Below are 27,038 nucleotides of genomic sequence, written 5' to 3'. Positions count from 1 at the left end.
CTATGAGAGTCTTGGGGGTACATGTAGTGGTCCAATGCATACCAAACAGGGGGTAATTGAAATTGTTCGTTACATTTTCGCCCTCAAGACAACGTTGTTCGTGTCGGCAAGCTGAAAAAGGTTTGATTTCTTTTGGAGTATGCTGTCACCTTCAGGCAACTTTGGCAACACTGACAAACTATTTCTCATTGTCTATGCGCCTACATAATTTCTGTGTACCAGTAAGACGCCCTAAAGGGCGAGTTTACGCTGAAACAACAGAGCCTGACCAGATATGGGCTTAATATTGATCTCCATACTGTATATGGGCATAAGAGGGACAATGACAGAATTCATTTTCAAGTGTGGTTGCCGTGACGCGAGTCACACTTGGTCGAATTAACCACCTACAGTACAGCCTATTTCAAAAGAAGCGAAAGTAGCCGATGGACAAGCTGACTGATGAACTGGGCGGGATCGTACCAGGAAGTAGAGGAAGGCGAGGTTGGTGGCCGCCGCGCTCTTCACTCTGCTGTCTTTCTTTTCAAATGTCTTCAGTGTATCAACAGCCTGTACCGAGAGAGAGAGAACACAGAGAGAAATAATAAAGCAACACCACTCTTTATATCGACTTCATAATGGCCGTGGGCTAGCATAGGAGCCATGGGACACAGCTATGGGAGAATATCCTGAGTGTGATACTGTGATATTGGTTATAGAGGCCTACTTAAAAGAACACCTCTTAGGTCAGGGTTCCCCAATTAGTTATCCCCAAGGGCCGAATTATGTCTGGGGTACCAAGCCGAGGGCCACAACATTGCAGGGGGCGACGGTGGCGTTCCCACTACTCCAGCGACAGTTTTCGTCGCTCTCAGGTGAAAATCTTGTATGTCCAAAACCGTTCGTTTTGAATTTATCATTTTAAAAATTATTTAAACTAGTGAAAACAGCCGATCTACTGTGCTTGTAGATCTGCTGTTATCACTACTTTTGTGCGACGGCCTTGTATGATTTGCGAAAGAACGTACATATTTGGAGATACGAGATTTCTACCCGACAACGACGATATACTAGTGTTGTTGCTGCTCTTATACCACCATTATTACTGGAGTTGGTGGGGGCCAGACAGTAGCCCCCCGCGGGCCGCAAATGGCCCGTGGGCGGCCGCCTATTGGGAAACCCTGTCCAAGGTTGTCACAACGCAGTGCAAGTACAAAACATTCAGAATGAGTTCAAGCACACTCAGCTTACAAATAAAAGACATGCACAAACAATGAAACAGCCACACATACCTCAACCTTTAGCCATGCAGATTGCAATCAAACAATGAAACAGGCACACATACCTCAACCTTTAGCCATGCAGATTGCAATCAAACAATGAAACAGGCACACATACCTCAACCTTTAGCCATGCAGTTGGAAATGCAGGTGGACGGGGTGGAGGGCAAGGCAAAACAAGACAGAATGAGGGGAGTGAGAAGGACTTAAACTACAGTATAGATGCAAGGCAGACACACTAGCAACAGCAATGCAACAAAGTAAACTGTCATACATGAAATATATTCATATACTCTTTAGACCAGGGGTCTTCAACGTTTTCAGGCCAAGGGCCCCTTAGTTGAGAGAGAGATGAAGCAGGGACCCCCACAACCTTTTCATAGATTCCATATAGTTTCATCGTTTGACAGCACAATCATCAGTGTATTTTGGATTCATGTCAATTTGTGTTTTCAGATATTTAACCACTTAAACTGTCAATACTTAACTTGACCTTTCACTTTGTATTTAGTCGATCTCGCCTCGTGCTGGCGTTGTGAGCTTGTAGATCTGCTATTTTTGGCTAAAGTTCTCAGAATATGGACGTTAGGGTTCAAGTGGTTAATATAAAAAAGGAGAAAAACGTTTCTATCGCACAAAGATTTGAAGGACCCCCTGTAGTAACTCTGAGGACCCCCTAGGGGTCCCAGATAACCTTGCATTAGACGACTACTTTTTCAGTTGATCAAATAGCGTGCTTTGCTATTGGATAATGTTTATACACAAGCTCACAACGTGTCACATTGTGAGCTTGTAGAGCTGCTATTTTGGTAAATCAATCATTTTATTACATTTTATAATTAAATTAGTTATTAGTTAATCAGTCGTTGCACCCCGTCATGACGACAGTACCATAAGCATTTAACACAGCAAAACAACACACATACTGAAGTTGCACTGCACACATTGCTACATCAATGCAACCAGTTGGTTTAAATAGGTGTGCAAATGTTTATGAAACTAATCGATTTAATTGATTATAAAATAAACTACTCTATGTATTCTCTACTAAAATACCTAACTTAGATTGTTTCTTATTTTTTGTATTGCTCATCTTCTTTCATTTTCTTTTAAAAATACAGTGGCAAAAATAGTGACGGTTGGGCCCGGACTGCTGCCGTAGCGGTCCAGGCACCTAGACTCCAAAGTACTCTCTACTGTGAAATCTATACATTCAATAAAGCCTCCTCAAATTATTGGCTTAGGAATGCAACAAAAACTAAAACATATCCATAATCAATTAATTTTACTCACAGATATAGCTACAACAAAGAAAGCAATCATTTAACATCCAAATAGGACTCCTATTCCCTGTGTATGTGGCAGAGGTGCATACACAGGCGGTGGAAGGTTTATGATGCCCACAACTCTATGCCATTGAGCAAGGCACTGACTGAATCCACAAAAGTGCGTAGTACTCCGTCCGGCGTACTAAAGGCCATCGTGCTCTCTGACCTCTGGAAAAACAAACATGTGAATGTGTTTGTAAATGCACGTGGGAGGATGTCATTGCTGTCAGTTGGAAACTCTGTATGGCCTAAACCGTTACTTTTTAGGAAATGGAAATGACTTCCAATGGACCCAACAAGATCTTGTTAATACTTTTCATTTGACACACATAACCACTTTCAACATGGCGAGCATAGAGAAATGTGAGCTTGTAAATCAGCTATTTTTGTGCGACACTGTCATACAACAAAGTATAAAATAAGGTATTCATTTATGAAAAAACATAAGAAGATTAAATCTGGAGATGCAATATTTCTGCCTGAGAGCGACGCCATGCAATCCATCCAGTGGCTTTGTGTAACATGGCCAAACAATGTTTGGCCATGATCCCAGGGATCCTTGAGCGGTTTACAGAGGGTCCCCACTCCCAAGCAAAATAACTGATGAATAGGAACCAAATGGACGCTTACAGGTTTGTAACTCTGAGAGCATAAAGGTACACTATCAGAGTTATGGGAGTCCGTGGGCTAACTCAGTGGTTCCCAAACGTTTTAGCTTGAGACACAAAAGAGAAAGTAGACGTTTGCCCGAGACCCAAACTAGTGAAAACAGCAGATCTACAAGCTCACAACACGGCGCAAAGTGAAGCATTGTGAGCTTTTAGATCGTCTATTTTCATTACTTGTAAAACATTTGTTTTCAAATTTATGGAATTTCTTCGATTTTTCTTTTATTTAACAATGAAATTACTGGCATTTTTTTCCTTGGAAATCTTAGCTTTTGGGGGAATGCTTTTTGAAAATGTTTTGGGGTAATAATAATAATAATAATTAAAAAAAAGAAAAAGAAAAAAAAAGAAAAAAAGAAAAAAAAGAAAAACATCCAGTGCTTGGGAACCAGTGGGCTAAGTGAACTGACCTGGTTGAAGTCCCTCTGTCTCAGGTAGGTGATGGCTTTGTTGATCTCCAGATCATTGGCCAACTCTACGTAGTGAGAGCTTTTCACCATGTCCACGCACCTAAACGCAACAACACATTTATATTACCTTCATTATCACATACTTTGTAGGCAATGAATTCTTTTTTTTTTTTTACATTATTTTTTGACACTTATTTTCAGGCTAAAAATAGCAGTCAGACTAATCAATGTGGTCGATTATAAAAACGTAATTCATGTTAAATCATTGAACATACAGTATGACTAAACGGCTTTCGGTTCTTTGCTAGGGTGGGAGTGACTATTCTATTCTTGTTACTTTTCACTAATTGCTATCATTGTTATTTTTATATTATATGTTTTACAAAAACCTATGGTGTACTGTTTATATGGTGTATCCGGCATTACTAAATGCCAGTCACCTTAATAAAAGCATTATATATTATAATATAATAAAAAGAAAAGAATAACCAATTTCAACAAAGATAATTGATAATTCATTTCAGCCCTAGTCATATAAATACAATAAACCACAAACCAGTCGAATCCAGCAGCAAAAGAGCTCTCTATTGATGGGGCAATGAGCTTGGCAGAAGTCATGATGTACTTCTCAGCCAGGGCTTTCCTGTGTGTCAAACAACAAAAAATGAGGAAAGCTAGTATATATGCTCATCACTTAGTTACGCCAACTTTGTATTTATTTCCAAATACAGATGTACTACTGTAACGTGTTTGTGTTCAAACATTTCCTGGTGTTTCAATTGGTGGCAGGTAGCGTTGTATTTTGCTCACCGCTCTCTCTCCATCTGATGAAGCTTGTCATTCTTAATAGCCTCAATTACCATATTTGCTCGGGTGTCGTCCTGAAAAGAGATGAACACACAAAGAGAGAACGCATAATGGAGTCACCAGCCGCTTCTCTTAACCTGACAGTGAGGAGTTTCACTTAAGTTTTGACCAAATACCTTGATATCGATAGTGACGATAACATTGTATTGTGACGATAATATCTATTTCCTTTTTGTTTTCTTGAACATCCAAGTGTTGACGAGATAGGGGCTGGGTCCACCTGGGCATAGCCCCTATCTCGCCCTGAGCGCAGTGTATGTTTTAAACTGTTTTCAATGACAGCTGAGAGTCTATTCTGCGATTAGTTGTGCACGACTGGTGTTTTTATCTGCTCACCGTGAGTGCGTTTGGATGAGCATTTTAGAAGAGCTCCTTGCGTTTAAAACAAAAGACAAAATGTTCCTTTAAATCTGCGCTCCATAACATTTCTTTGTGAATACATTTATAGTTTGGCCAATCTGTATGTTGCATGTATGTTGACACAGTTCAAACTAAAACAACTGCATTGGTTGAAGTTGAACTCCTTGCTCTTCTATTGAGATATCTATTATTATCATGTGGTCGAGTAGGACACCTACAGGTTGATAAGAGGTATTACATCAGAGTCAAACCACAATTTATCCTCTGCTCAAACAAGCTCTTCCTTCCTGTTCAACAGTAGCCCTTGTGGTGCTTGTGCAGGGAACCCAGCGTTGTTGAAAGATATGGGTTGCAACTTTAAAAGGTTCAGTAAATTAAGTATTTTAATGTTGTAAGTACAATGTTTTAGAGCTGTTAAATAGCTCTATGTTCCGATAGTGTTTGTTCAGTAACAGGGGTCTCCATGTCTCTCCAGCTCTTTGGTAAACTGAAAATGCATTTTCAGTTCGGGATACCAATGTTATCCAATAAGGACAGAGGACTCATCCGGATGAACAAGTGAAAGTATAAGCGGTGACACAAAGAAGAGACCAGACAATATTGGAATTCACCCTTTGTTAGCCTTCTGGTTGGTCCCTGACTGACCAACCAGCAGGCTCTATCTGCCTTGTCCCGCCCTGGTCCCGCCTTTTTTATGTTGAATTTGCTAAAACATCATTTTTTGAGAAATAAAAACATTTAAAAACATGCTGAGTCACTATACATGCCACTGAGCAGCTCCATTTGACTGAAACCAAGTTTGAAATTAGAATTGAACACACAGAATAACAATACGAAGCAACTGAATTACAATGGTAGTGGATGGAGTGTCCCACCGAGTGTCCCACCAAGACATAGCAACCAATGGGTGTGAAGAGGGGCGGGACAACGGGCGGGACTTGACAAAGGGTGAATTGGAACACTGTAAAATTGAAGTGGGTAAATGTTTACTCTTGCCTGATTGGATGAAATTGGCAACCCACCTGAACATTTATTTTCAGTTTATTAAAGAGTTGGAGAGACAGAAGGAGACCCCTGTTACTGAACAAACACTTATTAGCCATTGCTTTCTGAACATGATTTTTTTTCCTTTCTTTAACCATAAATCAACAGTCACACTACATTTAGGGGTTGAAATACTGCTAGAAATCATGTAGGGTGAGAACACCCATGATACCTCTATGAGCCCAGGAGAGTTGTACTGGTACTTGGAACTCACGTTGGTAGAAATGTACTTGTCGTCCTCGTTGACGCCCAGAGGCACACAGATGAGCTTCTGGAAGGCCTTCTTCATCTTCTCCCTGTCTCCAATGGCGTAGTAGCATAGGATGAGGTTGAAGCCCGTCTTGATGTTGGGGCTCTCGCTCATGATGTGCTCGAAGGAGGTGATGGCGTCCGAGTACTGGCCCATGCGGACGAAGACCACGCCGATGTTCTGCATGATCCTGATCCTCATCTCCTTGTGCGTGTTGGAGATCTGGTCCAGCGCCATGCGGTAGAACTTGATGGCCTTCAGGTAGTTCTTCTGCTTGAAGTAGATGTTGGCCATGTTGACCTTAAGGCGCCCTGGAGAGACGAAAAGACAGTTCGGGGACACAGGAAAGGATAGTCGCAGTATGCAGATGTTTTATTTGTATTATATTGTAAGGCTGCTAGTGGCAATTGTTTTAAAATGTGGCAGTGTGTGCAATGTGCATGTTTGAGATTTACAGAGAAAATGATGAGTCTTTATGTGCGTGAAGCGGTCCGATTTCAAAATCATTTCGGATTTCAAAACGTCTGTAGTGTGACGCCCAGCATAAGGTAGTTGAGTGGTCTCCCCATCATCAATGTTACGACAGCTTTATGCGGCGTTGTGCACAGAAAATAGCAGACCACAATGAATGTCTGAGCGCCAGAACATTTTCGGAACGAAGTATGCATCAGCCGTACTCACCTGCATTACTGAACATTTTGTTCTTCACGATGACCTGGTAGGTGTTCAGGGCCTCTGGGTACATGTCGTTATTAGCATACTGGTTAGCTAGATTGAAAAGAACCTGCAATACAAAAGACAAAAGCATACAGCATATTAGGCCTGTCACATTCTTACATAAACGCCTGATCACAAATAATTTAGAAAATCGCAATCCTTTATTGCTTTATAGTCAGGATCGTTTTCCATTCATCTGTATAAAATCCATCTCTGATTGGAATGTACAGCATATTAGGCCTGTCACATTCTTACATAAACGCCTGATCACAAATAATTTAGAAAATCGCAATCCTTTATTGCTTTATAGTCAGGATCGTTTTCCATTCATCTGTATAAAATCCATCTCTGATTGGAATGTTGGTCAACAGAAGGGGTTTAGATAGGAATCTAGATATATTACTCATTGCTTATTAAGCAATGCTTACAGTATATGCGTTTGTTTTGCCACGTTACTTTCAGGCAAAATGGAAGTCTTTACAGTTCTGTAAAACAGCTAACAGTGTAAAAGACAACCTAAAGTATATACTGTAAATTGGAGTTAAGAGTTCATGATATGATATGGTAAAGGGTTGTATATTGGAGTTAAGAGTTCATGATATGATATGATATAATAAAGGGTTGTTACAACATGATATACATATCATGTTGTAGTATCATATCATCTGTAGTACAGTGTAGGGCTGGGCTATATGGACAAAATCAAATATTATGATATTTTTTGATAAAACAAATTGATATTGAATTTTTCTGTAAAAAAAGTAACAATACCAACAAGACAATATCTAGTCTCATTATATCACAATATAAATATAATATCGATATATCGTCCAGACGTAGTACAGTGGTGTGACATAGGAAGTGCTTACCGAATAAGTGAGGTCTAAATTAATATGGTCTCCATTGCCAGTCTGCTCTCTCTGTCTAACCAGAGCTCTCTCCTTTCTCCCTGCTTCTTTGGCTTTTTCAAGTGCCTGGAGAAAGAGTCATATTATAACTTTTTATATACTTTAATGTTATACTCTATATACATACAGCGCACACGTGAGCACACACACACACACACACACACACACACACACACACACACACACACACACACACACACACACACACACACACACACACACACGGTCAGAAGTAAAGATAGCTAAAGCAAATCACTGTACATTCCAGAAGAACAGTGGTTCTCAAACTCTTTCGTATCAAGGAGCCCTCTAACACTGAGTCTTCAAATGGACCCAAATGGACACTCAGATTTACAGACTTTTAAGGGTCAATTTGTCACCCATGAGAGTCTCTGGACCCCACTTTGAGAACCACTTGCTCTAGAGTCTTATGTTTATGTTTATTTTTGAAAAAAACTATTTTCATAGTGAGACAGACCCCACCTCCGCCCCCAAATCAAACATCCCTCCCATCGTATCACTGCATTGCTTTGTGAATGACAACAGTGAATGACTGACCAGCTGAAGGGCTCCCATGCTGTGTGCCAAACAGCTCTCCTCGATCAGGTCATTCACTTTCCTCTCCAGGATCTTGATCTTCTCTTCAGGCCTGCAAGGTCACCATTAGGGTTTCATATGGGAGACGCTTCTGAACATGTCTTCTATACTCTTTAATCTTAGAATAGAATATATTTAGGCTTATTTATTACCCAAGAGCAAGAGTGTTATTAAAGTTACAAGCCAAGAGAAAGACATCATGGCCTTTGTCCAATCCAACTAACTGAAGTCAGTTGTGGCTACTGAGAACTTAATACGTCATCTGTCATGATTTGACTGTTATATTATGGCGGTAGTTTGGTGTAAGTTTAAAGGACAACTTTGTTTCATATATTTCATATTTTAGATTGTGATTAGAGAAAAGAAAAGATGAGTGTTAAAATGTAGCATTTATGGCTTTCGATCGTTTTAGCCATTTTAGCTATTTTGATTTTGGTTTGATGAGGTGGGGGCATGTGTATAAAGTGGCTAAATATGTCTTTTAGACATAATATGGATAAGCCCATTCCCAAGATGCACTGCTATCTTTCATGGGCAGATGTGACTTATGGGGGCTAGTAGTGTTACAGTAAATAGTAATAAAGAAATCGCCGGTGCCTTATTGTGTGTAAAAGTACATACAGTATTTAGCCACTTGTATGCATGCCCCCACCACTGAAATAAAAAAATCGCTAAAATTATAGAAAGCAGTAAATGAAAACACGTTGTTTTTACATCTGAGAAAACCTAAAAGTGTTTCGGTATTATTAAATAGAAACTAGGTGGTTTAAAGCTTACGTGTCCTCATTGTTGGGCTCCAGTGGAGGTGCAGGTCCTTTGGATTGGCCCAGAGGGTCAAATGTTGAACCTGAAAATGGTAAACAAAATGTTGTGTTCCATGTTGTAGTCGTATTTCATGAAGTTATCCATACGAACAATGAATGATTGTAACCAGAGGTTGTTTTTTCTTTTTGCCAATTTATTCCCCAAAGTAGTCTCATGTCTTTTCTCGTGTCTGCCCCCCTGTCGCTGCCAATCCTTCACTGTTGGCCTGGGTAACAGTGTGCCAACGCAATCAGGTCTACAGTATTGTCACATTGACACGGCTAATTCTAAGACACCCATTGTTAATTTGATTAGCTGGCTGCAGCTGCATTGCTTGCATCATGGTATACTATACATACAGCTTGCCATGTTTTTACCCTTCTGTAGTTTTTTAATCTCCAGGAAGACAAACCATAAAATTGGAATAGGTTTTCATGCCCACCTCCACTTTGACTACGGCCTGCTAAATAACACCAACATGTACGTACGTACCTCTGATCAATAACACCTGACACTTACTCTGATCACTGACACCTACCTCTGGTCAAAGATGAGGTGTAACCAGCGGCTCGGACTGCAGTCATGGGTCTTGATACTCCATCCTGGCATATACGGTACATGAAGGACATGTGGGTTTTTGTCATGTTATTTTATCAGTAGAGCATCAATACAGTTTTTCTTACCCATCTGAAATGCCACTGAGAGGTAGGCCATTATGCTTTGCTTTAACCATTTAGGGTTACAATAAACCTCTATGATTGACCCCAGAGCCATTCAAGGAGAGTTGAATCAACTAAGTTCACTTCATGGGGCCAGGTCTTCTACATACACATCTATTAGCAAATAATAACAAACACTGAACCGGAGGTTTACAGAATGCATTGGAGTCTATGGGGAAATAGTGACATTTCCAGTTACATGAACCCTGTTTCTGACCCCGCATTCGCAGAACTCTCTAATACACAGCTCTGACTGACCCCAATGAGCAAAAGTAGTTAAAATGCACTCTGACAAATGATGCATTCTTAACGACTGATTTATACATTGCATGATGCTGTCACAATGCGACACGTTCTGAGCTTTTGTCAGCTATTTTCTAAAATAATTCGAAAGATATGTATTGACATGCCCACAATAGGGATGCCATGTGTGTGCGTGTGTGTGTGCGAGGGTCCATGCGTGGGTGTTTGAGAACGAAAGAAATACAATACTCAGTCTGATGCTCTGTCTCACCTGCACAGCTCCAGTTATGGGTCTGCCCATTGAAGATACCATAGCCGTTCGAGACTGCAAGGTACAATGTTTATTTTAGATTTAGATTAGTGTTCATCACGTCCTAAGCCATTAGTTAAATGATTTAATATGTCAAAGGATATAAGATGTGTGGGGGGAGGGGGGGCAGGCACAAGAATGCTGTCTGACTGTCTGGCACTGAACAAAACATATTATTGAGGTTGTCTGTGATGGGATATGTCTCATGAAATACTTACGACACATGCTATCAAATATGTGTTTTAACAGAGATTGCAGCGGTTTCAAGGTATCAAAGGCAATCATTCTTGTCACTATATATTAAACTTACTCCAAAAGATGTCCCTATAGGTCGACCCCCAATTGCTGTTCCTGGAAACTTGGCAGTCATCTGGGAAATAAAAGACATATACCGGTACACCTATTTAAACAAATAACTTCATAGTTGTAAAAATGAAAAAAGTAATGCAAAGGTTTTAATGGGAAATCCCAAGTAACGTTTCGGCCTTAGGCGTTGGCTATTCAAAAATAGCAGATCTACAAGCTCACCGCGCGTCGCTTCGTGCCGCACTGTGAGCTTGTCCATCTGCTATTTTTTTACATTTTTGAAAAATCTTGAAAAGTGTAGAATCATTTTGAATTACAAAAAAGTGTGAGATCTACTGATTTTGAAGGCATTCGGAAAATCGGCACTAGGACTTAATGGATTAATCAAATGGATTGATTGATTGAATACTTTATTGCAGTTTGCAAAAAAGTTCAATACAAGTACAGTTCAGTGCTGGTTAAACAAATAACTACAGTACATATACACATACAGTATACGTATGTCACCCAGTCTCTCTCATATAAATTAGAACAGGGGTCTTCAACAGGGGGTCCTCAGAGTCAATACAGAGGATCCTCCAAATCTTTGTGTGAAAGAAACTTTATTTTCTCTCCTTTTGTTATATTAACCACTTGAACCCTAGCGTCCATATTCGGAGAACTTTAGCCAAAAATAGTAGATCTACAAGCTCACAATGCCTCGCGCTGTGAGGCGTTGTGAGCTTGTAGATCGGCTATTTTCGGCAAAGAGATTTGGTGTAGAGGGGAAAATGAGCAGACTAAGTACAGAGTGAAAGGTCAAGTATTGACGGTTCAAGTGGTTAAATATCTGAAAACACAAACTGACATGAATCGAAAATACACTGATGATTGTGCTGTCAAACGATGAAACTATATGGAATCTATGAACAGGTTGTGGGGGTCCCTGCTTCATCTCTCTCTCAACTAAGGGGTCCTTGGCCTGAAAAGGTTGAATACCCCTGAATTAGAACACAGAGGTTTACAGAGTGTATACTTACAGGGGGCCTTCTCCCATGACTAGTCCTCACTGCTTGCTGAAAGCCTGCGTCGTTATCTAGCTCCTATAATAATACGGTTGGTCATTAATAAAAGTTAGGGTAAAGTGATACGCCTTTGGTTAACAACACAAACAACATTGTTAAGAGGTTAGAGGCAAGCTCTTGGGAATATATCAGAATATAGAGCTATTTTAACACTTGTTTTAAACAAAAAGACAAGCATATTGAGAAGCATAGCAAACACATGACATTATGTTGTCAGTGGTGTAAACTAAGTAACAATTCTGAGGTATTTGTACCAGTTTCCAATACTTTTACTTCTACTCCAATACATCTCGGATCCAAATATTGTACTTTTACTCTACTACATTTATTTGAAAACTTGAGTTAATAGTTACTTTGTAGATTGGTTGTTATTACAAAACATAACCACTTCAAACCTATACACATTTCGGCCATTTGAAAATAGCAGATCTACAAGCTTGTAGATCTGCTATTTTCAATAGGGTTTTTATACATTTGAAAACTTGAAATTGGACTTTCTGCATGATGAGTACTTTTACTTTTGGTACTTTAAGTACATTTTGATGCCAATACTGTTGCACTTTTACTCAAGTACATTTTGAATTCCAGACTTCTTCTTTATTGCAGAATTGATTCTTTTACGAAAGTAAACCATTTGAGTACTTTTCCCACCAGTGGACATGAGAGAGATAATGTTGTTTAATTTACCTCTGAGTCAAAAGTTGGATTATAGTCGTTGTAGCCAGAATAAAGATCATCCTCCTCTTCAGCAAGATGCACATGTTCCATCATATGGCCTACTGTTTCCAACAACAGCCTATTAAAGAAACCTTTAGTTGTTAAGGACAACAATATTAAACAACACTATTGTTATGGTCAACAATAAAAATACAGTTTGGTAAAGAAATAAAAGGCATCAGCTATTCTTTCTAGCTAATCGTTTGTTGACGTCCAGTCCCACAATGCAAAGCGATACAGGGCGGGACATCTTTCGTCGTCTAGCTTCTGGTTGGTCAGAAGGCTGCCAGTCATTCGTTTGCACTAATGTGATTGGTCAAAAAATGATTTCGTCCGTTGCTAAGATACAACTGGAAGCGCTGTGTGGCCAGCGCGCGCACGCGCACGCCACGCAGAAATGAGGTAGAGAGCCAGATTCATACTTCGTCATCGCATAAATTAAGGTTTAAGGGGATTGCACACGGTACGCGGTCACCGCCTCCTAGCAATTCATTTTCAATGGGAGGCGGGCGGCTTTTTCAGCCGCGCAGCGGAGTTTTGGGGCGGCGAGGCGAGCGGGCGCGGCCCCGTGAAATCCCCCGCGAGCGTGCTCGTTTGTGCATGCGTACGCGGGCGGTGAGAGATGGATTGTGTTCATCTTTGTGAAATACCGCGCAGCGTTTACTCGCAGAGCGAGTGTGTTTGTGTATCACCGCGGCGCGGTCCTCGCAGATCCAAGCGGGAGCCCCGGCGGCAACCGCTGTCCGTCTGTAGAGCGCCTAATATTCTTCTGTTTATAAGTTATAACGAATGGCATTGGCAGTGGTTCTGGTTAGGTGAGCAGGGGACTGTATTTGCTGGCTGTCTCATTGTCGGTCTGCCGGGTCTGGTGTCGTATCATTTAACTCCCTCCATTCAAGTGAACGGGGGATGTTGTTTTCAGTTCAGCCAGCAGATGGCGCCAGATAGTAAGGTTACAGGTTAGGTTTAGGGCTACACTCCAGACCAGTTGCCTTTCACTTCAATGACAAGCAGCTGAGCTGAAATTAACAGCAGCTGCCTTGTGTGTGTCCAACTGAACGTGTTCTGTTGATATTGATATACCTTACCTGTACTGTACTTCCCACCGGCACAGTGACCCAGTACGTACAGTTCCTTTACCAGATAAGTCAATCAATGCACCCAGTTTAGACTTGCATATTTTTAAAGTAGAAACAGTAGGGCTATTTTAATTGGGTCAAAGCAGCCATGGACACGTAGGAGGTTAGGGGCTGTGTATCATGTGCATTTAAAACATTGTTTCTCAAAGTGGGGTCCGGGGACCCCCAGGCCAGGGGTCCTTGAGGGAGTTCCAGGGGGACCCCCAGCTAAGTGATATTCATAGGAACCCTTTCGTTTTGGACCCTTATGGATCTGGTAGCACTGACAGTGTTTATGTTGGTTCCATTTGTACACTCCCAGTCCCAGAGTTAAATTAAGATTGATTTTGCAATATAAATTATGGTCTCAGAGATAGAAATACCATTAAATGTAAATGGGGTTCCGTAGCCTGATCCAAACTGGGGGTAAAATGGTTGAGAATCACTGATACAGAGCTGTACAACCCTTCTCTTAAGGGGGTCGTCGGCATATCTTTTCAAATGGGGGTCCGCGGGCTAATAAGTGTCAATTTGGGGGTCCTTGATATGAAAAAGTTTGAGAACTACTGAAAATAAAAGCTGAAAGGGGGGCGTGGCTGAGGAAATATGAAAAGGGCGGTTCCTAACTAACGGATTCCCAATCCCATTGGCTCACAAAACACAGATGAGGTTGTGCTCAAAGCCCATTGGCCCACATACCGCCTCCGGCCTGTCAACATGATGGTTTTCAGATCTGGTGTTTTTGGTAAAGTGCTTTATTAATTCAACAGTGGGTCTCCGGAGATGATGAGAAGTAACTTTATGCTGCATGTCCCTTTCACTGAGGTAGGTAGAATCAAATGAAACAAAACATTCTGCACACAACTTAAGTCTTAGTTGGCAATTAATTATTTAATACTCAAAACAATTAAAGTTATTTATGTATGTTTTTTTTAAATTAATGCTACATTGCTATCGTTAATCTTCTGTTAGCATACATAGACTACTGTACAGCATTGCCACCAATGTGTGTGTGTGTGTGTGTGTGTGTGTGTGTGTGTGTGTGTGTGTGTGCGCGCGCGCGCGCGCGTGCGTGCGTGTGTGTGTGTATCTATCTAGTATAGGCCTACCTGACCTGTCTCTCTGTCTGTATCCATGTCTACCTGTATGTCTACTGTAGCTACCTGTCTGTCTGTCTGTCTGTCTGTCTGTCTGTCTGTCTGTCTGTCTGTCTGTCTGTCTGTCGGTCTGTCTGTCGGTCTGTCTGTCTGTCTGTCTGTCTCCATCTATCTACCTGACTGTATGTCTGTTGTGTTGGTCTGTCTGTTTTGGACAATAGACAGAATGCTCAGATTAGGAAGAAGGTAGTTTTCACTCAACAAATATACACAAATTCACAAATAATACTCATAACAGACATTATATGAACACAACACATGCAGACTCTGTTACTCTATTACGATGCATAAACCTCTGATCTTACAGCAGTTGTATAGGCAACAGACCCGGCAAAGTATTTTGTACATAATTTACAATATCTGACTGTCTATCTGACATAGGCTATAATGTCCCCAAATAGTGAATCTCTACCCCCAACTTAAGAACTATTTTGTATCCATGTTGAGAGTGAAAGGAGTTTCACATGCCACAATGCACAGTTTCTCTCTGTATCAAGAAGTGACCTTGAGCTCCTTTTCTATGAAAGAGCTCATTTATCTCTGTTCTAAAAGGAATATGAGTGTCTCCAGATAAAGAAATATTCTTTTTAATTTTAATGAATTAATGTCCTCTAAGTGCAACATTCCATTTGTGGTCTGCACACCATAATCAACATTTGATTAAACACTGCTGTCAGTAGGCAGTTATAACACAATACTTTTATAGGATGAAAGGTACAGTAGTGATACATTTTTGTTAAATAAAGCCAATACTAGTGCCGACAGCTGTCTTTCAGTATATAGTTGTACGTGTACGTGTGTGTGTGTGTGTGTGTGTGTGTGTGTGTGTGTGTGTGTGTGTGTGTGTGTGTGCGCGCGCGCGTGTGCGCTGTATGTGCAACTAACAGCAACTATCGAATATGTTCTTAGCGATTATTCTGTTTTACTTGAATAGTAAGAAATGTGTTGTCTCACCTAGACACAGGATCTGCTGACACAAGATATTATTAAAGATATTATTTTGGCTTATTATTTGCCTTTATTGATAGATTACAGTAGTCTGACAGGAAATGGGGAGTGGGAGTCGAACCTGCGACACGCTGTACCTAGCTGTCCAATTTTGACCCTAAGATCAAGATTATCTATTAGCTCAATGGTGAAAATGTCAGGAAACCAGAATCAAATTTGGGGTAAAAGAGGAAAGTTACATAATAGTAATAATATTATTGTCCACTCTACAAATCAATCAAAGTTTGTGACTCTTGCTTTTCCATTGCTTTCCTTCCTTCCTTTCTCTCACGTATAACTCCCCTGGTAAAGGGATACAGGTGGTGAGATTTTGGATGGTCCAAATTCAGAAGCATAGAATAACAGTATACTTGAATGTTATAACTTGCCTGCATTATAGCTGGAGATCTCACACTTTTTGAATTGCTAGTTGACAGATTGTTTAAAAATGTTAACAGCACATCTTAGTACAAGAATGTTGTCTACAGTACCACAACTTAACCCTTTATGCCTTGTTTATGTGAAGTAAGGTACTTGGTGTTGTCTTTGTGTATGAAATGTGGTATACAAATAAAGCTTCTTGATAGTAGTCTCCCTCTCCTTAATAATCTGTCTCTGTCTAGATCAAGTACAGCAGTTGTGTGGTTTCTGAGGAGTATGATGGAGATGACGATGACAAATAATCTGGTGAGAGGTTCTCTGGTCTGGGCCCAGCTGAGCGGATACCCCTGGTAAACAACACTACACACAGAAATAATTGAAACCGCTGAAAAGGTCTTTGATCAGGCTGCATGTAAAGAAACTGTAAATTGTTGAATCATGCTTTATTTTTTCTTCTTTTTTTGTCCCACAATTTGTGCCAATTGCCTAAGGCTTAGGCCCTAAACTTTAATCCTGGGCGCTGCACTCCCTCTGCCAACCTGGGGAGAGCCCCAAACAGAGCTCATGCTTCTTTCAATGCATGAGGAGTGAGCAGGCTGCTTCTTATCACGTAGAGTTTCCCCGGTAGGACGTAGCGTGTGGAAGGAACACGTTATTTCAACTAGTTCTTTCCCCCTCCATCAGGCACTCCCCCCGGCTGGCCAGGGGGAGGCAGTATAGAGACCAGGATTACTGCATGTTTTTGTGAGGGTACCTGCTTTAGGGGACACAGGGAGAACATGTAAACTCTAAACAAAAAGGCCCTTTTCACCATCGCAACCTAGGAAGGGTTGGGTGACACGGGGGAGAGAACACGGCCCCAACGCCCACAGCGTCCCCCAATCTTCTAGCTTTTAGGCAACAGCACTACTGACTATGCCACCGTGCCTCCCTAATCATTTACTACTATATAAAAGCTCTGAAAGACATGAGAGGAGTTCTTTTTGATCGGATGCGCTGTTCAGAGGACACAGGGGAGGCCTTGCCTAGACCAGTTGTTCTCAAACTTGTCTAGAGCAGGGGTTTTCAAAGTGGGTGACGGCAGTCCAGGGGTGCTGCGAGATAATTTGATAATATTTGAAATTTATTTGGACATTTAAAAATATATTTAGTATAATTTTAAACTTGAAGTACAAAGTTATTTTCAGTCAGTTCTAACCAAAATGGCTCCTATCTCATTTTCCTCCTAAAATATGCTATAAATAAAAGGTGCTGGAATGAAAATTAGAAATATAATGTAGGGGTGCCTCGGATGAAAAAAATATTTATGGGGTGCCCCGAGCCAAACATTTTTGGGAACCCCTGGTCTAGAGAACCACTGGTACAAATGGAACCAAATGGACCCTAACGGTTCATTTGATTCCATATGTACACTCTGAGTTACATACCCATAAGGGTCCATTTGGTTCATCTTTTTTCTTCTTCTAGGTGGCCTGCTCTGATAGAAAAAGACCCAGACACCAACACTTTCTGCGAGTTTAACAAGATAGACAAACAGCCTGTAAGAATAAGAATCAACTGTCTATATATACCTCAGTGTGTGTAATAAACAGTCTGTAAAATATTATAATCACCAATGGTCAGCAATTGATGACAATGTGTATATACAGTTCTAAATGTAATGATCAAGTTTGTGTGTACGTGCGTGCATGTGTGTATCCAGTGTAGGTACCATGTCACCTATCTAGGAGAGCCAGTCAGTGTATCCTGGTTACATAGTAGTAAGGTCAGGCCTTACACAGAACTTAGTGAAGACTACGTCCTGACCGTGAGTACACTTATATACACATATTTCTGCCTCACTAACTTGACTAGAGCCTGACGCAGGCCAGGTTCTTGGGTCCGATGCGACGGGATGTGCGCTTGTCGATCTGCTGTTTTAATCAAACACAAAATAGGGATGCTAGGGTTCGGGTGGTTCAAACATATTTTCTTTTTTTCAAATTCTCAACATGGATGAATGGGCGTCCGCAGCCATTCTCACCGGCAGCAGGTGGATAGTCCAGTTGCGCACGTGAAATAAAACCCACTGTGACTCGTGTAACAACTCCTGTTAAAAAGGCCATGCATGATGACACATCTTGATCAACACCGTTCTCTGCCCTCCCCCGAGCGCCATTTAATTGGCTGATGCCCCCTCACCCAAGCGCCATTTAATTGGCCGATGAATCTTGTCCCTGAGACACCTTTGAGCCGTCAGTAAGTTAACACAACGTGTTAGAGACAGGGGGCAGCTGATTTGGAAAGCTCTTGACATATGCCTTTTTCTCTCTCTATCTGTGTGTGTGTGCGAGGCATTTATTGCGTGCACGACTATTCTCACCAATCCTGGCCAGCTGTCATCTGCTCAATGCATTTATGAGAATGCGCTTGGACAACCCCTTTTTGAGCGGTGGTCACACCGCCTCCTTAGCGTGACTATGTGTGTAGCTTTGTTAGTTTGTTTGTCTGTAGCATGAATGTCCGTAGCATGAGCTGCAATACCGCTGGCTGACAAAGTCGGACTGTTGAGCAGGCCAGGCACACACACACACACACACACACACACACACACACACACACACACACACACACACACACACACACGCACCCCTCCTCTCACACACACACACACACACACACACACACACACACACACACACACACACACACACACACACACACACACACACGGCCACTCGCACACGCACACATTCCTTTCTCACACACAGGGTACAGTTTAACGAAATGAACTGCTCATATCCACTGCTTTTTTTACGTTCGCAACTGGAACAACGTGCGTGGTCGGTGAGAACGGCTGTGCACGCCCATTTATCCGCGTTCACCAGCAGTCGCACGCCACAATTCAACTCAAAGGAGCTTTATTACTTGCGCCAGCAGAGTGCGTAAGTACTGCGTTCGGTTGGGTATCTGTCGCGTATCTGTTGCTGTTAGAAAGGCCAATGCCTTGCCAACAGGCATGCAGCAGAGATCCTTTGATGTCCTACAGGTCCTTTGATGTCCTTAATAGAGTTCGTTAAAGATACCTGCTTTGTCAATTATTTTTAGTTAGTTCAGCTTGGGGTGCAGAGTAAGCTCAGTTTGCAGAGATTCACTAACAGGACAGCAGCTACTGTTCCATGTTGTGCATCAATGAGGAACTGTAAGTTATTTTAGGTAGTTGGTTTAGTTAATATTTTCACAGTACCTGTTTTGAGTTGAGTGTCAACCTATATTTAAAGGAGCTATAGTCAACTTTTTCATTGTAGGGCCGACACTTTGTTTACATCCTATTCTATAGACTAGAATGTAAACAAAGTGTCTGTCTGACAATGGCCAAAATGATTATTTTATCATTATTTTACGCTTTTTGTGGTCATTTTTGAATAGAAACACATATATGAAGCTTATTTCTTTATAAAATATTTTCGAAACATTTTTATTTTAGCATCCGTTTTTCAAGAAAAAGTTGACTATAGCTCCTTTAATGTTTTGTTTGATAACTTAAATATGGATGATGTGTATTTATTTAACAACAAAGTGATTTTACTGTATATTATTTCCAGAAAACTTGTTTGACACTTAACCACTTAAAATCATAAATCGTCGATACTTAGTAAACTTTGACCTTTCACTCTGTACTTGGTCTGCTCTTTTTCACCTCTACACCAAACCTATTTGCCAAAAACAGCCGATCTACAGGCTCTCAATGCCTCGCAGCGCGAGGTGTTGAGAGCTTGTAGATCTGCTATTTTTGGCTGAAGTTCTCCTCGGAGTATAGGGATGCGAGGGTTCAATTGTTCATTTAAAATCATTATCCTCTTTGGTGGCCCCCCTGTAGTAAATCTGAGGACCCCTAGGGGTCCCGGACCCCCTGTTGAAGACCCCTGTTCTAGTTTATTGTGGGCTCGCCTATAAGGCGAGCACACTTTAGATATTGTCATTATTTATTTATCTATCAGGCAATCAGTAGACGGGATCTTCGGTTCCTTTCTACTCCTACATACTTAGTGAGAAAATGAAAATAAAAACATCAATGTGTTCAGCTTACAGTGGCGAAGTGTGCTATTATTTTATACAGCAATCGGCCAAATGGTGGCGCTGTAGGAAGCCTTCGAAAGTGCGATCTTTGAACAGGTATAGCTCATGCTGTGTTATACATACAGCCATGAAAACTGTATACACTTATGCGTCTCCTCATGCCGAACAACTTTTACCCTCTAACTTTTGACCTCTGACCTTTAGGTCTCCCACAATTCGGAATAATATGAAAAACAGTAAAAATCTATCTCCTCCTGGGTTTTTTTCGTTACGCGCACAAAACTTTTTTCACATGAACTTTGGACCAATACGGTCAAACTAGTCTCGGCGGATTTCTTTTAAAGTGAAATATAATTTTTTAATAATTCAATCAATATTGCGGTTTTATGCAAATTATTCTTCAGCCTCTAAATCATACATGCAAAGTTACACGTTCATGGCATTTGGCAAAGATGTGGAGGGTTAGTCAAAGTATCACTGAAACCAATTTTATTCCAATCGGCCAAAGGGGGGGCGCTATACGAAGCGTTTGAAAATTCAAACTTCAAACGGGCATAAGTCATGACTCGTTTCGTTTGAAGACATGCAACTTGTTACACGCGTGCTTTGACTCAAGCGGAAGACATCTGTGTCGTTGTTAAGTATGCTCCGCCCTTCAATTTTCCGCCATTTTGAGCAGTTTGTAAAACGCGTAAACCCGCTTTTATTCTGAAATTTTCGCTCCACGTGCACAAAACTTTTTTTACGTGAACTTTGGACCGATATCTAAAGATCTGTCAGATCGGATTTCTTTAAAATTGAAACATGCTTTTTTAAATAAATTCAATGAATATTGCAGTTTTATGCAAATTATTCTTCTGCCTCTAAATCATACATGCAAAGTAACATGTTCATGGCATTTGGCAAAGATGTAGAGTGTTAGTCCAAATATCACTAAAACCAATCTTACCCCAATTGGCCAAAGGGGGGCGCTATATCATTTTGAGCAGTTTGTGAAACGCTTAAACCCGTTAGGATTTTTTTTTTGCAATTTGCATGAAACATTCTACACACAATCTAAGGACCTTTATCTAATATGCCTATGAAGTGCACACACACACACCAAAAGAAAAATGAATATAGCTGCAAGCAGCGATAAAGTGGCCAAAGCCAAAAACACCTCAAATCATGAACACAGCCTGCAATGTGCGTGAAATCTTGCAAGCACATTCCCAATAGGTCAAGGAACAGATACCACCCTTCTTACATTGGCCTGTTATAGCGCCACCAGCGGGTCAACTTTTGCACAACACATTTTTGGAACAAAATGGACCAATCTTTGACGTCAGTAACGTCAAAGAGAGCACTGCCTGCGATCTTGACATTTTGTACTTTTATAGCCATTGTTTTCCGGCTTGAAGCGAGCCCACAATTGTTTCGAAGGAACAATATTTTTCTAGTTGTAATTATTGTTTTAAGAACTCCAGTAAAAGTGCCTTTTATAAATCAATTATTTTAAATTGTATTTACATGATTTATTGTACACTGTATATATTTAAATATATGCATTATCTTTGAGAATGCAGTTTTATCAAATATTGTATTTATATGAATGTAATATTATATTGATGTTATGTTTACAGACTGCATCTGAGGTGTACAAGAAGGGGCTAAAGGAAGCTATTGTCATGGCAAAAAGGGTCCAGGAAACACCACTAGTGGTACCTGTCTGTCTGTCTGTCTGTCTGTCTGTCTGTCTGTCTGTCTGTCTGTCTGTCTACACACCTTTCTGTCTAACTGTCTGTCTGTCACCAGATGCTTTTCTGAATGTGCTAAAAGAAAATCTGAATTAAAAATCGTCTCAACAACCACACTTGAAAATTAATTCTGTCCTCATCCCTTTTATACCGATATATGGAAATCACTGATGTCATCCATATTAAGCCCAAATCTGGGAATGCCCATATATGGACATATTGTGTCAGCCTCATAATAACAGGTGTGGTTGTCGCGACGCGAGTCACACTTGCAAATTAATTCCGTCCTTGTCCCTTTTATGCCCATATGGAGATCCTTGATGTCATCAGTATTAAGCCCATGTCTGAGAATGCCCATACTGTATATGGACATATTGTGTCAGTCTCTGTTGTTTCAGCGGCTTCTATCCCTTAGGGCGTCTCACTGGTTAATATAGTTGTTTTTGCTATTTTATTATGTTTGTTCAGTGTGTATGTTGTTTGGTCGGTGAGTCGTGAAAGAGGGCTGTCACAAGGCTTGGCCAATTCATTTTTGTTGGAGGTCGTCACCCAAAACATTTGAGAACCACTGAGTTAAACAACCAGGAAGTAAAATCACCACCCATTCATTCTCCCTCTTGTGTTCTTTCGTGTTGTGTGTCTCCACCAGAGAAGGTTAGAGAACTTTGGGAGTTTGAGTCGACTGGTGGTGCCTGACACAAAGAGCTTTGGAGACTTTGAATATGAAGGTTCCCCCAACACACACACATTTGAAATGTTTATTTATGTCCACGTGAACAGACATACAAGGATGCCTCATACAAAGGACATAAACACTGCCAGTGCAGTCAGACATTATACGGCAGAACATTGTTACATACAATATAGTTCACACACACACACACACACACACACACACACACACACACACACACACACACACACACACACACACACACACACAAATTTGAAATGTTTATTTATGACCACATGAACATATAAGTACACGGATGCCTCTTACAAAAGGTCATAAACACTGACAGTGCAGTCAGACAATATGAAAGAACGGTCAGTTACAAAGAACCTAAACGGCAGAACATTGTTACATATAGCATAGTTGACATACTTGTCAGACACAGCAGACATAAATCATGGGTAAAGGAAACAACACCTCCTCCAAATTGAGCAGCTTCCTATAACGGCTAACACTGAGCAGTACCTTGCTAACTGTATGGCCCTCCATTTGGACACACACACACACACACACACACACACACACACACACACACACACACACACACACACACACACACACACACACACACACACACACACACACACACACACACACACAGAGAGAGAGAGAGAGAGAGTTGAGTGGCATTCTTCTGGGAAATGTAATAAAGTCAACCTGATTCTATATGATGTCTATTCTTTTATACCTGTCTAACTCTCTGTATGTCATCCTGTCTATCTGTATGCAGGCCTAGATGATATGGATATTCTGTTGGACAACACAAAGAATACTCATATTAGGAAGAAGGTATTAATGCAACACAGACAACAAACACACACTTGACCTTTAAACTTTGCTTGTTCAGTGAACAAACATATGACTTAAGATGAACACCTCTGCTCAGCCGTTATACAGTACGTACTGTATCTGTATGTGTGTGTGAGTGTTATTATAGTGTGATATGTTGTTATTATGGACACATGTTTTTGTCTGTATAGACGCATTTCTGGTCCACGTTACACTGATAAGAACTAGATGCGCGCGCAGGTCGGTACCAAAATTAGCCAATGAAACCAGCACTCCCCAAAACAACAGGTTTGGGGATTGGTGGGAATTGATTACATGATACAGTCACCTGTGCATTTAGTCTCAATGTTTGTAAACAAGAAACGGGTCTATAGGCTACAAGATAAATAACTTTATTTTTCTGTCCACAAGGAGAAAAATCGTTATGACTGCACTGATGCCAAGAAAGAGATTCAGTCCAACAGGATGAGGTGGGTTATAAACTCTAATAAAGCACATTATATAGTTGTTCTCCCTCATAGTAAAATCTACCTTATACACGCTGTATAGGCCTACCAGTGTTATCAGAAAATGAAATGTCTGCTCCAAGCAAATGCTTGACTATGTATGACTAGAAATACTTTATTTTACAACTAGCATCCTAGGTTACTGAATCAGATATTAAGTCATGTTACAATGTGTTCATGTTTTTGCGCCGCCAGCTTCAGTCAAAGCCAAAGAAAGTGATAATTTGTTTTGTTTTGTCTTTATAACACTGGATGATCTGTGACTCTGAGCACATAAAATCTCTACCAAAGTATGACTCCCATGACTCACCCACCTATATAAGTAGAGAAAGTTTGTCCCATAGCCTGCAGGGACTTGGTCTCGGTCGTCAGGGAGACAACTACTGTACATGTACCATCTCTGAATCTCTATGATAGGGAGTTACTATATATAATATATATATACCTCTATGGATTTACTAGCCAGCTGCGAAGATTATCTCCAATCAAGCCTTACTTAAAGAGATGTATTGGCTACGACAAATAAGAGTGCACGTTCAACAGCTGGCTCTTAAAAGAGCTCAGAGTCAGAGAACACACCACAAACTGGCTACATGGTTGCCTGTCTCCTCGCTTCAACGGTTGCTTTACAACCAACCAGTCAGCCAATCAATGTGCTGCAGTCCTCCTCAGACCTGTGGTGGGAAAAGTACTCACGTTTCTTACTTAAGTAAAAGTATCAATACTGCAATGTAGAAATACTCTCTGTTACAAGTAAAAGTCTGGAATTCAAAATGTACTTGAGTAAAAGTACCAAAGTATTTATTGGCATCAAAATCAGTGTTGATATGGATCTCCCTGGGTCTGAAATAGACATTGAATTGAATCGAAAAATATCTACAATGTAACTAGTAACTAAAATGTTCAAGTAAATGTAGAGGAGTAAAAGTACAATATTTGGATCCGAGATGTTGTGAAGTAGAAGTAAAAGTATTAAAAATTGGAAATACTCCAACCTCAAAATTGTACTTAAGTACAGTATTATAACAAGCCCAAAAGCTTTTTGAGGTATCCCTTTAATTGACCTTATATTGTGCCAGTGAACTGTAGACCTACTGTCATGAAACTGTACCTTTTCCTATGCAAACTGCTAATAAAGTCTTCAATCAATACTTAAGTAAATCTACTTAGTTACTTTACACTTTTTTTTTTATGTCCACCATGTTTTTAGTTTTTTCGCTGGCTAATGTTTAGCGGTGGGGCTGCAGTGGGCAGCAGCAGCACACCACTAGCTGCGCTGTCGGCTGAGTGGCATAAATTCGCTTGGCCACTTTACACATCCGGTATAGAGTCGCGGCGGATACGGAAACGGTTATTCTACCTTGTAAGAATGAGGTGCGCGTTAAAAATGACGGGATACAGTTTTGCAGTGAGGGCGGGCCACAGACCGGATGTCACTGGTCCCACACGAACTGGATACAAGCTTTCCACGGGTACTGCTGGGAGCCTGGTGACGCGAGGATGTTAGACGGCGTTGTACTAAAAGATGGGATTTATGGTTCTTTTAAGTGAGACGAATCTCTGCGATTCGTTCCTTTCAAAGAGCCGTTCAAAAGACTCATATTAGTTACTTGTCACTTTGTAGATTTTGATTATAATTACAAATCACTTAAACCGTATATGCATTTCGGCCATATTGGAAAACTTGAAATGGGACAAACTTCTACTTGTGGCAGCCAGAGTATTTCTACATTGCAGTATTGATACTTTTACACAAGTAAATAATGTTTGTAGGCTACTTTTGTTTTCCCCCCCACTGTTCAAGAAGATTACGAGGAGAAGACAGCTCAGTGACCACGGCTATGCGCCATGACACTTTCGGTGACAAAACTCGCACCAGAAGTTCGATGAATAACATTGGAGTCTATGAGAGCCGGCTGGGACAGCTCATGAACAAAAAAATTATTCTGAACGATTGCGAACTTTGTTATATAATTGCTCCAGGAATACAAAAGAAGACACATCACAGGTATTTTTACAATCACATGCTTTTCGATGTGCACAGTTGCCTGGCTCCAGCCCATAGACCCGCCCACTCTCTGAGCGGACTGGTTCTCTTGGTCTGGTGTTGTCATGTGACGCTAAATTTTCTCTGGTTTAGGCAGAACCAAGCCAATGAGAGTCGGAGCCTCGAAGGAGGGGGTGGGTCTAACTTTTGAAAATCAACAGAAACAGTGGAGGGAGGGGGAGCTCAGTCAAAGCTCTTAATTGCTCCCTTTGAACTTCAAAGTGGGTTTTGCACACCTCGTTAGCATCAAAGACAACGACCTGTTTGATGCCTGTCATAGAGGGGAGGGGGAATGTTTTTGTGTACACACAAGTCAAACACAACCCCTACCACCAGATCTCTTGTGATTGGGAATTTCAAATCCCCTCCCCTTTGAAATCTCTTGTCAATAGGACAATGTCAGACTCAAGTCTGAAATCAGGCTATGTGAACAGCACATAATGTTATTGAAGCAGCTAAACTGCGGCAAGTATAGTTTGTCTCAGAGATATCGTGAGATTTGAATTCCAGACAGGGAATGGTGGAGAGTCTCGCAATACTAGCTAGTTCAGAAACGTACTTTGTGCTCTTTAGGTACCTCTATAAAGTTATACAGCGTACACACCGAAAAGCAACACAGCAGAAAACAATGTGATTTTTTTTTGTGCATGAGCTGTCCCAGCCGGCTCTCATAGACAATGTTATTCACCAAACTTCCGGTGCTAGTTTTGCCACCAAGAGTGTCATGGTGCGTAGCCGTGGTGCCAAAAAACGGGAGGCTCTCTCCATTCCGACATGTCGCCACTCCGAAATTGACTTCTTATTGTCGGAGTGGCGACACTCCCATGGGCCTAAGGGTTAGGGTTAGAGGGGTTAGTGTCGGAATGGAGACATGTCGGAAAGGAGACATGTCGGAGTGGAGAGATGCACTCCCAAAAAACGCATCAGCATCCTTCCCTTATCTGAACTTCCTTG

The 27,038-nt window shown here is 41.0% G+C and overlaps 1 protein-coding gene across 1 annotated transcript in view; it reads right to left on the bottom strand.

Moving 5' to 3' along the window:
- Positions 1-12,625, bottom strand: part of ift88 (intraflagellar transport 88 homolog) — a gene marked incomplete at both ends in the record, with an annotated part of 31,920 nt that extends 19,295 nt beyond the window's left edge. The window contains 14 exons of the mRNA XM_080752859.1: positions 463-549; positions 3,666-3,765; positions 4,222-4,308; positions 4,476-4,546; positions 6,151-6,497; positions 6,868-6,970; positions 7,773-7,877; positions 8,370-8,460; positions 9,186-9,255; positions 9,751-9,814; positions 10,446-10,499; positions 10,795-10,854; positions 11,810-11,872; positions 12,542-12,625. Of these exons, the coding sequence (XP_080608985.1) occupies positions 463-549; positions 3,666-3,765; positions 4,222-4,308; positions 4,476-4,546; positions 6,151-6,497; positions 6,868-6,970; positions 7,773-7,877; positions 8,370-8,460; positions 9,186-9,255; positions 9,751-9,814; positions 10,446-10,499; positions 10,795-10,854; positions 11,810-11,872; positions 12,542-12,625 (1,386 nt within the window). The remainder of the gene's footprint in view (positions 1-462; positions 550-3,665; positions 3,766-4,221; positions 4,309-4,475; positions 4,547-6,150; positions 6,498-6,867; positions 6,971-7,772; positions 7,878-8,369; positions 8,461-9,185; positions 9,256-9,750; positions 9,815-10,445; positions 10,500-10,794; positions 10,855-11,809; positions 11,873-12,541) is intronic.
- Positions 12,626-27,038: the final 14,413 nt, after the last annotated feature.

Source organism: Nannobrachium achirus, assembly GCF_963921795.1.
Source record: "Nannobrachium achirus genome assembly, chromosome: 22".
Classification (NCBI taxonomy): Eukaryota; Metazoa; Chordata; class Actinopteri; order Myctophiformes; family Myctophidae; genus Nannobrachium; species Nannobrachium achirus.
This window is presented reverse-complemented; position numbering and strand designations above follow the sequence as displayed.